The sequence below is a fragment of the Pantherophis guttatus genome, chromosome 3, assembly GCF_059756535.1.
Source record: "Pantherophis guttatus breed Tessera chromosome 3, ASM5975653v1, whole genome shotgun sequence".
In the NCBI taxonomy this organism is placed as follows: Eukaryota; Metazoa; Chordata; class Lepidosauria; order Squamata; family Colubridae; genus Pantherophis; species Pantherophis guttatus.
Window position 1 is genome coordinate 162,080,221 of NC_142065.1, and position 17,952 is coordinate 162,098,172.

The 17,952-nt window shown below is 33.7% G+C and overlaps 1 protein-coding gene across 3 annotated transcripts in view; it reads right to left on the reverse strand.

The window, feature by feature from the left end:
- Window positions 1-17,952, reverse strand: part of CEP192 (centrosomal protein 192) — a 59,652-nt gene that overhangs the window by 13,822 nt on the left and 27,878 nt on the right. For all 3 annotated transcript variants that reach the window (XM_034429408.3, XM_087891302.1, XM_034429407.3), the window contains 18 exons: window positions 17,041-17,189; window positions 16,372-16,602; window positions 15,938-16,063; window positions 15,029-15,172; window positions 14,560-14,620; window positions 12,789-12,928; window positions 12,615-12,707; window positions 12,023-12,138; window positions 11,762-11,938; window positions 10,163-10,253; window positions 9,369-9,533; window positions 7,803-8,063; window positions 7,533-7,642; window positions 6,163-6,272; window positions 3,538-3,679; window positions 2,314-2,483; window positions 1,903-2,026; window positions 1,050-1,155 (listed from right to left, as the gene is read on the reverse strand). In XM_034429408.3, the coding sequence (XP_034285299.2) occupies window positions 1,050-1,155; window positions 1,903-2,026; window positions 2,314-2,483; window positions 3,538-3,679; window positions 6,163-6,272; window positions 7,533-7,642; window positions 7,803-8,063; window positions 9,369-9,533; window positions 10,163-10,253; window positions 11,762-11,938; window positions 12,023-12,138; window positions 12,615-12,707; window positions 12,789-12,928; window positions 14,560-14,620; window positions 15,029-15,172; window positions 15,938-16,063; window positions 16,372-16,602; window positions 17,041-17,189 (2,516 nt within the window). The remainder of the gene's footprint in view (window positions 1-1,049; window positions 1,156-1,902; window positions 2,027-2,313; window positions 2,484-3,537; window positions 3,680-6,162; window positions 6,273-7,532; window positions 7,643-7,802; window positions 8,064-9,368; window positions 9,534-10,162; window positions 10,254-11,761; window positions 11,939-12,022; window positions 12,139-12,614; window positions 12,708-12,788; window positions 12,929-14,559; window positions 14,621-15,028; window positions 15,173-15,937; window positions 16,064-16,371; window positions 16,603-17,040; window positions 17,190-17,952) is intronic.

Here is a 17,952-nt window from a genome sequence, read left to right on the forward strand (position 1 = left end):
TTGCCCTATCTTGTCACCATGGTAAAGAGAAGCAGTTGTGAAATACGGGCATAAATGTGAAGATGGTCATAAGTGTGAGGACCAGTCAAAAGTCCGAGGACCAGTCAGAAATTACTTTTTTCAGCCCTCTGAGTAGTCCCTATACACATAGCCATGGCCACCCGGTCACATGACCAGCTAGCCACGCCCACCCAGTCACATGACCTCCAAGCCACACCCATAAAATAAGCCACGCCCACAGAACCGATAGTAAAAAAATTTAGAACCCACCCTCAGGGCCGGATTTAGATGAAAAGAGGCCCTAGGCTATTCCACTTATGAGGCCCTTTCACCTATAGTGAAAATGTAATTTTAATTTTGCTAACAATTTGAATGTAGGCCCCTCTTGATCTTGAGGCCCTAGGCTGAAGCCTAGTTAGCCTATAGGAAAATCTGGCCCTGCCCACCCTTGGTTGGGGGTCACCACAACATGAAGAACTGTATTAATGGGTCGCGGCATTAGGAAGGTTGAGAACCACTGGCTTAGGCGGTGGCGGCTCCTCACATTGCTATGGCTAGGAAGACAGGGGTGTCTTGGGATCAGAGCCTTTGGTGCCAAGTCCCTCTTCTGTCCCCTTGAAAATCATCCCCCAACCCACTCATTCCAGTTAAATGAGCGTAGAGTGATAGGGTTTGTTTTAAATGGGTAAAAAGATCTGTGCTGCTCGTTATCAAAATCGAGTGAAAATGTGGATGCGGCTGATCTTGATGCTGGTAGGCAGAGGCAGAATTCTTGTTTTCCTCCCCAAAAATTAAGGTGTGTCTTATACTCCGGTTTATCTTATACTCCGAAAAATACAGTAAGTACTTATTTTTTCCACTAACAAGTACAAAGCTCTAGGCCTTCTAAACAGAATTCAAAGATTCATATTTGTTATTCCATTGCAATTTTCTCTGCAGTCCCTCCCCATATTTTTCAGAAAATACGGATGCTTACAATATTAAAACTGTTGTGATATCATGAGTAATGCTTTATTTTAGAACTTTGGCACATTTTTTGAAACACTTACTTTTTGTCCACCATCACAAAGTATGTATATAAGGCCACTCCATGGAAATATTGATTTATTATCTGCAAGTGATGGATTCGGACTCACATGAATTGAAATATTGCTCCTAGAAAATGAATTCAATAGTTCTGAACTTAAGTGAAATGAGAAAACTTGATGTAATAAATTTATAATAGTTTGATTTGTATAGAAGAATCATAAACTTCACAGTGGTTAAGGAATTATAATGAAAAAGTTCATATACTGATGGATCATTTAGCAAAACATCCATAAAGCACTAGAACACCACTTATTTAATTATATCGTATATAAAAAGTATTCAAAATATCCATGTTCACATAACCTACAATGTGGAAAAATATTTCACTATATACCGTATATACACAAAAGATATGTTAACAGCAGAAAGGCTATTAACTTTTTAGTGTTAATTTGTAATGGATTCTACTGCTTTCAGATTATCATATTCTATAAGACACCAAAAAAAAACAAACCATACTTTCTAAAGCAGTTGTGTTTTCTTGAGTGTTAGGAAATACACCTCAAAGTTGGAGGAATAGGACAAAAATAAAATTTGCAATTAGAATGCAATTAATTTATTGAAGTTGAACAATCAATTTACTCTATACAGACTCAGTTTGTAACTCATCAAGAATTACAATCAAATGACAACATTAGGAGCCACACATGGCCATAGAAAAACTCATATAACAAAATGAAATTCATTAGACTCACAGTATAATTCTATTCATATATTCTGAATTCAGTGACACTTTCAGGTAAATGAATACAGAATCAACAGGCATTATCTGTCTGTTCTCATTAAATATTCAGAAACAACAGAAGTACATACCCTGGTTCAATAGTTCCATGTTGAGGAGTTACTGTAAGACAATGAGCAGGCCATGATAGTTCAAATTTCAATGATCGGTTTGAGTTATTCGTTATTTGTGTATATTTAGTAACTGTTGCACCACCTTTTGAAATAAGAATTGCATGAGTTTTCAGATATCTTCCACAAATATTTGAATTATAAACATTATATATATTTACTGTTAACTTAAACAAACTTGTAAATTTTGACAAAAAATGATATTCATTTTTTCTGAATTGGTAACTGATTTTTCAAGATGGAGATTTATCACATTCCAAGGTCCCATTATATTGTATGATTAATAATTTTCAAATAAATATAAGACTAAATCAACAGGGAAAAGATTGCAACAATATTTTTATTATGTACTAAACTTGAAAAGTTACTCACTTTGAAAAGGAGCTGTGAGAATCAGGAATTCTGGTTGAAGAGTCCAGGTTTCATGAGAAACAAGGGTATTTTCATTTAGGCCATCATTTTTTGAAGATAGGGCACAGCCATGAGGTCCTTTAACGGGTAGTACATCCAGAGTCATAGCAGACTTCTCAGGAAAACCAGGTCTTTAAATAGTTAAAAACTAGTTAATTACTAGCTATTAGGAGAATAAAGAGGGACAAATGTAACTGAAAGACAATCACCAAGTTTTATGACTGTTACAGTGGTGGGTTGTTCCTGGTTTGGTCCGGTTCTTGCAAACCGGTAGTAATGGCAGTGGGAGGCTCCGCCCACCTGCCCAGAAGTCATCACAGATGATCTGCGCATGCGCAGAAGCATAAGCACGCGCTCCTGTTGCGAACCAGTAGCGGAGGTAAGTAGAACCCACCCCTGGACTGGTACAACAGATGATGATCATGGGCAGGCTCCATTAAGGTCATAAGCCGAAGACTATCTGCAAAATATTTAGGGCTAAATGTAATAGAGCCCAATATCAACGAACTTGTAATGGAGGCTAAAGCGTAAAGTGCCTTGCCTTTATGTGTATTTATTTTGTCTGTTTGTATTTAGATTTTTCTCATTCTTAAACTATTGTGTATAGTGAGCCACCCAGAGTTATTTGCTTAAGATAGACAGCCACATAAATGTCAAAGAAAAAAAGACAGGTCCTCCCCTTCCTTGAAACCCCATATGCTTCCTTTTCCCCTCCCTTCAAATTTCTCAACTTCACACATTTTCCAAAGGAGAAACTAAGGAACATTGACTTTTCCAGCTCCTAGGTGAAGTTTTTCAAAACAGTTGTAGAATCATAAACTGTTCTTTCCCTGTAATTCCTGAGAAAGAAAGGGACTATAGAACCATACCCATGATAGTGTCATATGAGGGTAATTTTACTCTTATTCTTGGGCTACATTTTCTAAACTTTATAATTTTGTTCTAAACAAAATAGAACAAAAATAAAAGATATCAGAACTACATGAGTTAAAAATACATTTCATTCAGATACACAGAATTAAAATTTACTGGTGCACGTTAATTGTCCGCTAAGATCTAATTTTTTTTATTTTATTTGTAATTCCCTTATTTAATAAGGAACTGTTTATTAACAATTTAAAGATTTAAATTTTATTTCATTAGCAATTTAAAGCATTCTTTTTAAAAAAGTAAATAAGCCATTACCTCTCCAATGCCACTTGATGTAGTGAAGATGGCCTAGTATCAGATACGGTGCTAGCAGAATCATTAACAACAGAGAGTGTAATCTTTCGCATGTTTGTCAAAAAATACTGGAGATCATTTAGGTGTTGTGGAAGGTCATATACTAGAACATAATTAATTAAGTAAATTGAATTAATGAAAGAAAAGCTCCACCATTCCTATATTATAGTTTTGCATCCCATTAAAAAATCTTTATAGTGTCACCTCATGTGGAATGTGTTCTCAAATAATTTCACAGACAAGTTCAATGGTAATGAAAACAATAACAAATGGACTCTACATACAGGGTTGCAGGAATCTTCTATTTGCTCTGGACTTTTTTGAGACGGATTGGATCATCTGAACAAATTTTTCTTAAAATTTTGTCCAAGTAATGTCAATGGAAAAAACAGCTAGTGCCATTAAATATCTATAACAATTCTTAAAATAATTGGCTGTATTGTATATGGTAAGTGAAGTAGACATACAGCAATGTGGAATGATGTCTTAAAGAATTGGAGCAGCCAGAAGACCCAGGTTTGACTTCAGTCACAGAATCTCAATGAGTGATTATAAAGGAATTAAGAGCTAACCTCAAAGAAGGAAGAAAGGAACTACTGAAGGATTGTGTTGTGACTCCGACCCCTGAGCCTGTCTTATCAGAGGGAGAAGACTCCGAAAGTGAAGGAGAGGAGTTGGCAAGGCCTCCCTCTTGAGGACCCTCCTCTCTGGCAATGCCTCAGGTGTCTTCCGAAGGAGAAGAGATAGGCCAGGAGTCAGGCACTTCCGAGCAGCCGCAGTTAGACAGCGACGGAGATAAGTTTTGGCTGGATCCCTGACAGCGTCGGAAAGACAAGCACGCGCAGCAGAGAAGGAGGCGTGCCAGAGATTAAGCTGAGTCACTGGACCACAAACTACAGGGGATAAAAGGGGGTGTGGTGGCCATTCAGGCTTTGTGACGGACAAAACTGAAAGCTAGCAAGTCATTCTGCATTTCTGGAACTTTGTTATATGCTCTGCTTGGATTGATTTTTGGACTGGACTTGACTATTCTTTGGCTTTTGTGGACTTACTTTGATGTTTTTGGTCGGAGGAGATAAACCTTCCTTTGTAAGTAAAAACTTTTGGCAAGCAGCCACTGGGTTGCTGCCAATTCTGCTATCAAAGGAAATTCTTGTCTGCTGGTTTATTTTAACTCTTGGTCGACTGCTGGTGTGCGTGTGTGAGACGGGGACAGAACAGATTTGTAGAACAGATTACACAGTCCTAAAATGAAGCAAGTATGAGAGACAAAACTCAAAATAATTCAATTTTAGTACAAGATGAATCAAGAAGAAAAAGAATCAGGCTTTTAGATTCTGTTCCTTTATTATTATGACAACCTACCACACTGAAGGGTTATTGGAGTTGGGGGGAGAGAGATGTTTAATCCTGAGCTTAATTTTTTATTTGCATAGCAAATAAAAATACTAATACAAACCAAGACAAAAAATATTAATAAGCTACCTAGGAACTATAAGTTAAGAAAAAACGTTTGGGTGAGGTCAGAAATTAATTTCAGAAATAGAAGGGGAAAAAAGTAAATTAGTGAAAATGTCTGATTGACAATTCGTTAGTAAAAGTGTCTGACTGACATTCAATCAAATGCCAAGTATATGCAGTGTGTGTCAAAAGCCCAACGAATGTACAGTATATGTGGTACCTTGCTCAATAGTAGTAACTGTGAGAGAGATCTTGGCGTCCTAGTGGACAACCATTTAAATATGAACCAACAGTGTGCAGCAGTTGCCAAAAAAGCCAACACAGTTCTAGGCTGCATAAACAGAGGGATAGAATCAAGATCACGTGAAGTGTTAATACCACTTTATAATGCCTTGGTAAGGACACACTTGGAATACTGCATTCAGTTTTGGTCGCCACAAAGCAAAAAAAGATGTGGAGACTCTAGAAAGAATGCAAAGAAGAGCAACAAAGATGATTAAAGGACTGGAGGCTAAAACATATGAAGAATGGTTGCAGGAACTGGGTATGTCTAATTTAATGAAAAGAAGGACTAGGGGAGACATGATAGCAGTGTTCCAATATCTCAGGGGCTGCCACAAAGAAGAGGGAATCAAACTATTCTCCAAAGTGCCTGAGGGTAGGACAAAAAGCAATGGGTGGAAACTAATCAAGGAGAGAAGCAACTTAGAAGGAGAAATTTCCTGACATTTAGAACAATTAATCAGTGGAACAACTTGCCTCCAGAAGTTGTGAATGCTCCAACACCGGAAGTTTTTAAGAAGATGTTGGATAACCATTTGTCTGAAGTGATGTAGGGTTTCCTGCCTAAGCGGAGGGTTGGACTAGAAGACCTCCAAGGTCCCTTCCAACTGTTATTCTATTCTAATGGGAATCATAGCTAGTGTCATAGAATCATGACAGAGGGAGTGAGAAGGATATAATCACCCTGGAGGAAGTAGAAATAGAATCAATGTCAGTAGAATCTGATCTCTGCATCTGCATTGGTTTTATAATACAATGGTATTTAGAAAGTGAGAGAGGAATGCAAAAAAAGCAATACATTTTAAGTGTATACATATAATATGACATAGAATTTCAGAATACCTTCTTCCACCAGCTCTTCTCCAAGAAATTCTTCATCAAATTTAATATTTACTACCGGATTATCAGGAGAAAGTATTTTTTGCAATTGTTCAGGTTTATGTTGTATTGTTCTAAGTAGAAAATTTTAATATGATTTTAAAGATAACATTAGCTCCATGAAGTAGTTGATAAAAGAAAAATATTATATGGTATAAAAATAGTGGTTCCAGTTGTACCGGTTTAAAAGCAGCATATCCAAGAGTACTAACAAGCTATTACTGAGCTATTCCTTGTTATATATAAACACAATATAACAATGGATGAAATTTAAAATCAATGTAATTTTGATTCTATAAGGAAAAAGACATTATCCAACACTTTAAACATTCATGTCTAACCTAAGAATCTTACTAACAATTATTTGCTTTAGATGCCTTCCGTGGAATAAAACACTCCATTTGTTCCTTCGTCCATCTACAAAGAATTCTGAGCAACAATAATTTCACTTAGTAGTAGTTCCTGAAGAGATTAATCTATTCTGAGTCCTCTACATGATGATGGGACTCAGGAAGTAAAGATTTTAGAGACTATAACTAATAAAACCCATAAACATGGGTTTTTCTGAAACCAAAGTTAATATTCTTTTTGGTCTGTTAAAGAGATTCATAATAATAACCTGCCATTAGAATACATTTTTAAAAATCATGATCTGACAGGTCTCCAATATGCATGAATCATTAAAAAATCTTTCAGATTATCAAATAGAGTTCTGAAAAATGCAGGTGGACATATTCAACTGGAATCACATTAGTCTAGAGGCTTTCCACTGGAGCCGTCTGCAGTATAAAACAGTTTCCAACTAAATCTCAGATTAAAATTGTAAGCACATGGAAGAATGTATTTGAGATGCTGTGATTCACTGTTCAACAATTTAACAATTATCAGCACTGTCAAGACAAACCTCAGAACTCTTACATTAATGAATAATTTATAAATCTACCTGGTCCTTGTTAAATTGCCCTTTGATGTGAATAGTACAATTGACATTGACATTGTACTATTGGCATTTGATTAGGATTGTTAGTATCATAAAGAAAAAATGAAGCTAACTGAAAGGCAACATTAAAAGTCCCCTGAATCTAGTATATTTTAAACAAATTATAGATTCAATAAATTGAACTATTAAATCTCAAGAACAGACAAAAACCTTATATAATATAGATTAAAACCTGCATAAATGCAAATCATTTCAGTATATGGAATTAATTTCCTGATATTTGAATTTACTCTCTTTCTCTGAACCAATTATCTTAGACTGTGAACAGAATGACTGTTAAAGGAATAGCTATGAGTTTTTAAAGTATTTTGGCTTTCAAAAAACCAGATCTTACCTGCAACATTGTTGTCTCAAAATTTCATCACCATAAAATAAGCAAATTGTAGACAACACTGATGATGAATTCTTGATTTCTTCAGAGGGAATATATGTAACTGCAATTCTCTGTGAGAGACAGTTATTATTGTATTAAATTTCACATATTTTTGTAAGCACTACTATATTTGATTAAAAATATACAAAATTATAATTAAACTGATATCTTGAAATGCCTAAGAATTTACAAAGGTCATATTTATCCAAGCAATTACATGGCTGGCTTTACCTGCTTCGAACCTTCTTTAAGAATGAACTTTTCTGGAAGGATTCTCATTGTATTTGGATCAATGACACTTTTTTCATAAATGTTTTTAAAACACAATGCTTTTACATAGGCAGCCCGGCAGCCCGTATTTTGTACAGAGAAAGTAGTATGACTTGTTTTACCAGGTGCTAAATCAGGCAATCCTAATATATATCTGTTAGCATGTTTTTTAACATCTTCTAATCTCACGTTGCTTTTTCCTCCATAACCATACAATGGTATCTAAAAGACAGAGAAAAAAAAAAACACAAACAGGAATGACATTAATTGAAAGAGTCCCTTCATATTGCTTTTCATTTGCTTAGTTCAAGAAAAAGGGGGATCCTAAATTATGAAAGTGCATAAAGATCTTCAGGTACACCCACTTACCAAGTTAACATAATGTTAACACTAGAAAGGTTTAAACTACTTAGAGATACCATGTCTGAAAGATTGCTTTCTCCTCTATGTACTCACCTATTTGCTCCCACATACTGTATAAAGTTTATATTGGAGGGGATTATCACAACATAAGAAAATCCATAATTGTATGAACAAGGTCCATGCTTATGACACTGAATATAGACCACGAATAGCACAATGGTTAATCAGCAAGCATTATTTTTAAAACAAGATTAATTAGATATGTAATACTAACTGAATAGTGTTTCAAGAAGTTTAATCAAAATGCAGTTAACAGTGATAAGCCATCATTAGGAGTATCTACTGTATATACATATGATAGGAACCAGAAAATGCCTTCCTTGTTATTTTTTTATTAATTAAACAAACAAATATAGCTGCCCAACTCATACGTATGTGACTCTAGTCTAGTGGCTTACAACATTTTTTAAAAACCCATAAAGAACCCCAGCCTCACAGGGCAGCACAACACAATCAAATCAGCAACTTGATCTTTTTTAAAATATGTCTGAAAAAAAAGTCCTGAAGTGGCGTTTAAAGCTCTTATATCTCTGAAGCCATACTATATTTTATTTTATCTGCACGTCTTTTTTCTGCTTTTCTTAAGAAAGTTTATAACTGTGCCATTCAAATAAATATACAATTTTACCACTAAGTGATACAAGTCTTGTAATATGAAGTAATACATATTTTAGCACGGATGGGGATTATAATTTCTTGAGTTCTCATTCCCCTATATTAATCAGAACAAAAATATGTACTCCCTCTGTCAGGAAACAGCAGCCACAGTGTATTACAATAGTGCAACATGGTCAGAGACTGAATTCAGACAGGCTAAATAGATTATGTTAAAAATAAAATTTAAAATTTCACAGATAATAGTAAATGTAAACACTGAAAAGTACACTGAAAAGTCCATAATGACAAGAAATATCAGAAGTTCAAGGGTATTTTGTTCTCTTGGGAATGAGAAACTGTGGTAGTGTAGAACTTATTCTGATCATGTTCTATTTTTTTCCCAATTTAAATTTAAATATGTATCATCTAAATTTATTTCAGAACTGAAGAAAAACAATGTAGTAAAAATACTTAAGCATCAAATTATAAGTAGAGAAGACAACTTACAGTGAATTTGATTCCTAGCTGAGATAGAACACCAAGCTGTTTCATTTCCAACTTTGCAAACATGCAAGTTAAACGATACGGTGTAAATGTTAGACAGATACTATAATCGTGCTTTGGGCGGATCTTGATTTCGCAGTTATTGTATACATATTCTCCAACTTTTAACTACAAATGTAGAAGGAAAAAAAATCATACTAAATTTACCTGAGTTAAGTTCTCAATAAATAGTTTTAGTTTGAAATAATTTGTACAGTTCTATAAATTAGGACAAATCATTCTGACCAAACAAAATCTCTAAAATCTTATTAGCATCAATTCAAAAAATCCTGATGGATGAAAATATCTTCCTTTCACACCCACTTCTATTTTGTAATGTTTTCCATGTGCAGGCTCAATAGAGTCAAAACAATCTACATGCATTAACTTTCTGAAGAGGGACTTTGTTAGAAAATGACAACACTTCCCCAAGAGATAGGCTTTAGAACTGGTAATTACTAGGAATGCTGGTTTACTCTTAACAAAATTAGCACTAAACATTTTAAAGTTGCTTAACATTAAATAAAACCAACATCTTTTTCAAAAATTTAGTCTTGAATCATATAAGCTTTGTAATTTATTCATATTTATTGACAAATTCTGCTGAATTCAATGACTATAAACCTTAGGAATTACCATCCTATACAGAGGGCTTCATCTTGAAAAAAAACCATTATTCTAGACTACAGTTATTTTATTATCACAAACAAAAATAGCCTCATTCCCAATCAGATTTATTTTCCATTTTTTTGTCTCACCTGGAAGCAGTCTTGATCCTGACCCCTTATTAGCAATCTTAACTGCTGAGAAGTTGATGAAGAGTCATTTCTCAGAATTAGTTTCTGTTGCCTAAAAATTACAATAACTTAACATTTGGTGGCAGTTTATTTATACTCAGGAAATGTATTTTTAAAGAAATATATTCAATCTACCAAGAAAGAACTGCATCACTTGGAAGCCAAAGCAATCACCAATTTAACTGTTAATGAAGTATCGGGTTATATTTTATTACATGAAGTATTAAGTTACTTAGCTTTTCAAAGATTAAATACCGTATTTAGTATCTGCAATGATATAGTTGGGCTCTATAAGGCTAAGCATTTTGGATGCAATTAACAGATTACTTTGTTAAGTATTTCACTATTAAGTAATGTAAGTAATTTATTGATCTGCACCTGCTTGCAGGCCATCCATTTTTCAAGGTACAGTTTAATAAAGACTCACAGTTAAGAATATGTTAGAACATAGAGGAGAAAGTTGTACAAATTACTCAAACCTTACTATTTTCTTCATCTTACTAAGCAAAGCAGTGGTGTTAATATTTCCAAATATTTTTGAACTCTTCCATTCCACAGAGCGGATTTTTATGATATGCTTAACTAGGTCACAGATGGGTTACAGGTAGTCCTAGTTTAGTGACCATAATTGTGACTGGAAATTTGGATGTTAAGCAAAGCATAGCCAAACCTAATCAATATTATAATTGTGGAGCAACAATTTTGGGTTAGTTTCCTCCCCCGATCAGTTGAGATATATTCAAAAATCAGTTCCCCAAGACGAAGAGTTGAAGTTAGAAAAGACGGTATCACAATTACAGAACTAATGTGTTCTTGTTTTGCTTTCTCATTAAAAGCTTACATGGTTCTTAACTTACAAAGATTGTGAATATATTTTTCCCTCATGAGTGAATTTGTGGGATCCTGCCTAACAATCAGACTTTTTCAGAAGAAATGAGCAGTTTTTCCATGCTCTTTCTACATTTTACTTTTTGCTTTTTGAAGATGTGTTTGGAGGTGTAAATTATACTGAACAGAGATCAACAAGACAGATATTGTTCATGAAGTAGGGAGAAAAGGGATTGCTAGAAGAGAGGGCAACAGCAGGCAAGAAGCTAGTTTGTGTGTGAATTGTATTTTTGTGAGTGTAAATTAGTATTTTATATTCCAATATGGCATATTTTGATCTATTTACATTTGGTCAATGTACTATTTTTCACTCAAAGCCTTGCTACACATGCAATTACAATTCAAAGATCAAACATTCAGACCACCACATTCTATGGTAGGTGGGCGCAAATGAGACTTCCTTCATGTTCTCACAAATATACTAACAGCATGTAAGAATCTCCTGGTAACAGGAGTAACAAATAGTTGTATGTTTGGTAGCAACCTTTTCTGTGCAATGTCAAGGCATTTTCTCAGAGGAATACAGAGCCTTAAGCCATGTATATGTTAGAAAAATCTTGCTTTAAGATTTCATTTATCATCACTCAGTTAAATAAACTGCTTAAAAATGTGGCTCAGGCTTTATAAATCAATAAAGAAGCATACACTGCTTACGTTGTTCTTGACACTTACACTGTTCTGCCAACCTGTACACCTCCCCATATCAAAAGCTGCTTGTTGGAAAGAATCGGAGGAACTTCTGAATTGGAGCACTTTTGTACCAATGGTTTGTTCTCTTCCATTGACACATCACCTTTCACTGTTACTTTATATTCTGGCCCAGATGGCAAAACCATTATTTTCACAACACTGTTAAAACAAAATTATTGTTAGATGGGCTAGAAAAAATAGTAGTTATTTAATATCATTATTTTTAAAAATATGCTATATTACCTATCTGAATTTTTACAGTTCTTTGGAGAAAATTCAATAGTTACTTCTTGTTCTTCTTCAGGTATAAGAATCAGATCCTCAGGATTGATAGATATACAGTTATCTGGCTCAACTGTCTAGAAAAGAGCAGAATTCTTTAGAGAGAAATATTAAAATATAATTGTATTTATAACTCCTGTGAAGAATATTGGAAGCCACTTCTTTATATCTTTTTATTTCTTCCTCTTTTTTCTACTTTCTCCTTTTTTTCTTACTGTACTTTTAGCTTTTTCTTTTATATCTCCCCTTTTCATTTTCTCTGCTCTATTTTTTTTTTTGCATTAGTTCTTATAATTGTTAAACTTTTCAGTAAAAATTGTAAAAGGTGGCACAATACTATAGAATAGATTTAAAATTGTTTTAGTTTCATCAAATTAACAAGTTTTGATTATTGTTTCGTCATATATTTTATATTCAAAAACTCATGGAACCAAGTAAATTCTTATAATGAGTCTATTTAATATAATAAACAATTATATTAATCTCATTCACCACCTCCTAAATAGTTGATCATTTTAAATTAGTTCCCACGAATAAAAATTAAGAAACCTACCATGATCTTCAAATTAACTTTTATATTCCCAGCATTCTTTAATGGTAACTGCTGTTTTGTTGCTGATCCTATTTTTGCACACATATATAACGTCTGGAAAAAAAAGTTTATACATTACTTTAGAAAACAAATACAGAAATAGTCTACATTTTGTAAAATGATTTTATAGAATACCTGTAGGCCCTTAGGAGCATATATCCTAGGGGTTCCAGACCTTGCACTCAAAGGTATACTTTTTAAAACATTACCAGGCTCTGGACAATCAATTTCCACATCAATTCTTGCAAAGTACTCATCAGCTGGTCCCAAAGAATCTGAAAAAGTTCAAGCATAAAATCTCATTTCTCATTCTAGAGTTAGCTTTGTCCTCAAATAGTTCATCATATAATCATATATCAAAATGATACCATAACTAAAATGACACTATTTAGAATATCTTTTAGAATACCCAGAACATTTATTTGTTTATATGGTATTGTTTTCAAACAGGATAGCATTAAACTGACAACAAAGGACAAGGTTATGGAATACTCATTCTCCCCCACCCCCCGCCCTTAATATCTAAATGAATATGTTCTAGTGGCTCCCTTCTGTGAAACCACTTGCCTCACACATCTGGTCTACCACTTTCTTCCTGGTTTTTGCAGGACTGTAAAACCTGGCTATTCTGACAGCACTGTTTTTGTATCTTTTTTTCATTGTATTTAATGTATCATCCTTTTTCTAATCAGGTTAGCACTGACATGGAATGAAGTGGCATAGAAATCCCAATAATAATTAGTACAGTGAAACTCTGAATAAAAGTATTGGATATGGGCATGTGCTTAGTTTCAATCATGCCTCTCTGGTATAATAGGCCATAGAAAGAATTATGAAATCTGTGTAGTCCATTCCCACAGAATCCTGAGGTACTGTCATGTATCTTGTTTACAAATCCACCCGGAGATATGACCAGACTGCCAGAGAGCAGATACAGCTTTTCTATAGAGTTCCCCTTTTATGGAAATTGTTCGTTAAAGGGGTATATTTTGCCACCTTTCATCTTTTGTTTTATTTTTACTCCTTCAGATATGTTTGCTTCCATTCATTTATGATTTAGGGCAGGGGTGTCAAACTCACGGTCCAGATGCGTCACGCCCAGTTTAGCGAAGGGGGAAAAAGTCCCGATACATCATGTGATGCTGGCGTGACACCGCGAGTTTGACACCCCTGATTTAGTGTCTTTGCTTATTACTCTTGCATAAGTTTTTTTTAATTTACTTTTCAGTTGTTTAGAATTGTGGACTTCTTTTTAACATCTATTCAATAATAGAGGTTTTATCATATAATTATTTTACAGTGATTTTTTAAAATTAATCATTGCAGTTGTTAAATTAATAACCCTGTTAAATGAATCTAACCCCCCCCCCCCAATTCACTTTGCTTGTCAGAGGTTTGCAATCACGACCCCAGGATACTGCAACCATCATAAATATGAGTCAGTTGCCAAGCACCTGAATTTTGATCACATGACCATGGGTATGCTGCAATGGCTGTAGGTGTGAAAAATTGTCGTAAGTCACTTTTTTCAGTGCTGTTGTCACTTTGAACTGTCACTAAATGAACTGTTGTAAGTCAAGTCAACCTGTATTAGTTCCAAGTCCTTTTGTGCATAAGGAAAGTACTTTTTTTCTCTGTGCAGAAAGACAGGGAGCAATCAATTTCTGCCTCCTTCTTCATAGAGTAAAATAGCATTCAAACCCCTCCCCCGCAAAAGTACTAACTATACCAATTACATAAATTTGGGCTTAAAGTACACCCCTTCCCCATAAATGGTGCATTATATGAATGTGTTGGAATTTCCATACTAGGTTGGTCAAACATTTTTTTAAAAATATTTATGTACAGTTAAACCTAGTCACAGGATTTTTAGCATAATTTCTTTTAGAATATAGCAAATCTGTACCTGAATTTGTGCACTTGCTTGGTGCACGAAATTGGACCCATACTACTAAAACATCAGGATCCTGGGAAGAAAGATACTGATATAGAATTAACCATTATACAGAAAGTACCATTTTTAAAAGTATTTGATAAAAGTTAAGACCTCAGTGAGCTACATAACCTTATAAAGAACCATGATTGTAAAAAAAACTAAGCAATGATATAAGAAATCTTTATAATCTTAAACTATATACAAAGTGAAAATATAGAAAGTACAAATATTCTTTTTTTTAATATACAACCTCTTAAGACACAACCAGGCCTACTTTATTAGGTATACTACTAAATCAAATTTGTACCTCCAAGTAGGACAGTTTTGGCATATGGTAAAATAATGTTGCCATAGTTTAACATAACATATTTTCTCTGTGGCTAACAGTTATACATTTTTATACAAATGTGTAACAGTATTCTAGTCTCAAGCTACTTACTTGTGTATTACAGCTTGCATTCATTACATGAGATATAACAGATGGAGCTGCTAGTTGAGAAATGTTGTAAGAGGGAACTGCACTTTTAAGAGATGGATTTACTGGTTCCTTGGAAAATGTGAAACAACGCCATGCTACAGCATTCTGAAATTAATATGTTTTACACACTGTATTAGACACAAGGCTTTATTCATATTCACTCTTTTACAGTCTACTGTTTTAAGTTTTGTCAATGGAAATCTTTTTGTGATAATCTATATTACCAAATGCCTATTTTTTATCACTGGAAATTTTGAAACCTATATTAGCCCCTTTAAAAAGGAGGTATATGATTATTAGCACTAACATTTTAAAAAAGCTTCAGTTTAAACTATACATGTGTCTTGAAAAGCTAGACTGGAAGATGAGCATGGCTTTAAAACTGGAGGAAGAAACTTCAATAATCAATACTATATAGATGCTGCTGCTCTGGTATCGAAAATACAAATGATCTGTAAGCACTAGTAATGAAAGGAGCATAATGAAAAAAGAGGAATCTGATTAAATGTAAAGATTAAATCAATGACAATAAATACAACAACCAGTTTTAGAATTGACAGTGAAGATAATGAAATGGTAAACAGCTTTTGTCTTTTCAAATTGATTATTAACAGTAAAGGAACTAGCAGTCTGTACGTTGCAGACTAGCACTTGGTAGAATAGTAATAAAGGCTTTGGAAAAATAATCCAGCTACTCCCAATTGGGCTTTTCTAATTTTGGAACAAAGTAACATGGACATTGTTTGCAATTTCATCCATGATTTGCCACATAATTTTCTATAAAGATAACAGTGAGCCTAACCTAGCAGTCACTAATTTCAGAATACCCATGAAGGGACAAAATATTGTGCATATATAGAGTGTACTTACTGCATGAATAACAAGCCTGATTGGCATTCTAGCACAAGTTTTATTAGTTAATTTCAATGGGAGCGTTTTCCAGCTGCCATATGGCAAATCACCAAAATCAAGAGAATTTGTTCTTCCTGCTTCCACCTAAAAAAAAAAAAAAAGAATTGGGGGTGGGGACAGAAAAAGGACTTACCACTTTTGCAGAGTGATTGTTACAATGCATCTTCATTCAATCCACTCTTCAAGCTAGCATATGTCCAAAAAGTATGATATGCTGATTTAAGCCAAAAGACCTTTTATTTTTATACACCCAGTTGTACACAGAAAAAATACCTAATTGCTTTACTAACTTAAATCTGTAGAGCAATATTAGTACCGGTTTTCATTTTTAAGTATGTCATAAATTATTGTAAATAATTCAAACTAGGTATTCAATATATCCTAATTTTTACCTCTATATCAGGATTTTCAGCAATTGCATTCACAACTACCCTAGATCCTAAAGCCTCTGCCTGAACAATGATATCTGGATCTGCAGAAAATGGCCAAGAGGCAATATTAAGTACACACTGGAATACTCCAGCTTGACAGGGTAAAAAGAGCATTTTTAGTTCTTCTGTAGCACAAGGTCCTATGACAGTTTTGCTCTTAAATAGCAGGCATCTGTGTTTCAAAGGGTCCACCTATAACGAAAAAAAAACACATAGGATGACAAACAATTTTCAATATAATTATGAATCATATATATTATAGAGACATAAATAGAAGCTAAAATCTCCAAGTTGTATGACTGTGCTGATCACATTAATATCTTTCTGCTTTTTGGCCCAAGGGTTATATTGGCCTATATTTTGAACAGGAACATAAAAGCTTCATTATAAATATCACATAGATGTTTGACAAAGAATCATAACCAATAGTTGGGAATAGAATATGTAGAAGACAAGACTGATATAATTTCACAATGACATGCTGAGATTTCAAGTTAAGAAATCTTCCTGAGGCTACTAGAGGCTGTAGCTCCATTTCTAATTGTATTTTTGCTCAATTCCCGAGCACATAAAAATTACCCACCATTTTTTAATAGTAATTTTTTTTAAAGAATATGATTTATTACATACCTTTTCACCATCAAGCATAATACTAAGAAGGCAAATATTGACTTGTAGCCATCGTTCAGATGGATTAAAAATGTTAAGGACAGCATGGGATGTCAGACCCACACAACAAGAATTAGGGAATTTTACTTCTTCTGGGACTTTGACACGTTCTAATGTAAAAAAAAATACAGTATGGCTAGATGTTAAGACATTTTATATTCAAGTAGCCTCTTTATAGTAGTAAAAATAGTTACATAGTTAATACTTATTCCTTATTTGGTTGTAAGCATATTTTTAAATATACGACTAAAATAAAAGATACTCATATAGTTTTAAAATCCATAGCTGTGATTTGCTAATTTGATTTAATACAGCATTTAATATCAGATATTATGTTTTACTCTATTTGTAAAAACAAATAAAGCACAACTTCCACCAAGATTTTCATTCTATTAAGTATTATTTAGAAATAATTTCAACATTAGAAAAATATGTTCACATATTACAAAACTATATTATAGGTGATGGGGAAAGAGCTTTCTTTCTATCATTTTATGGTTACCTGCTTTTAGATGATTTAACCAAGTATAGCAAAATAAAACAACTATATTAGAATAATTTAATAAATAAATAAATAAATTTGAAAATATTTTTTAGAATACGAGTCTTTGAGTTTCATCAAGTAAACTCTGTGTGAGAGAAAGTCTCTTACTCTGGAACCAGATCAACTGGTACACACAAATTTGTTAATCTTTGAGAAAATTATTCTATTATTACTGTGAAATTACTGTATATCTATACTCATACTAAAAATCTCCTTCAAGTTAATGAACACTATGCAAGGCATAGGAATAGAACAGTAAACCAAAGGGATTAAAGCATGAGGTAAGAAAAAGAAAAAAAAGAAATATTGCTAAATCCAGTTTACATGAT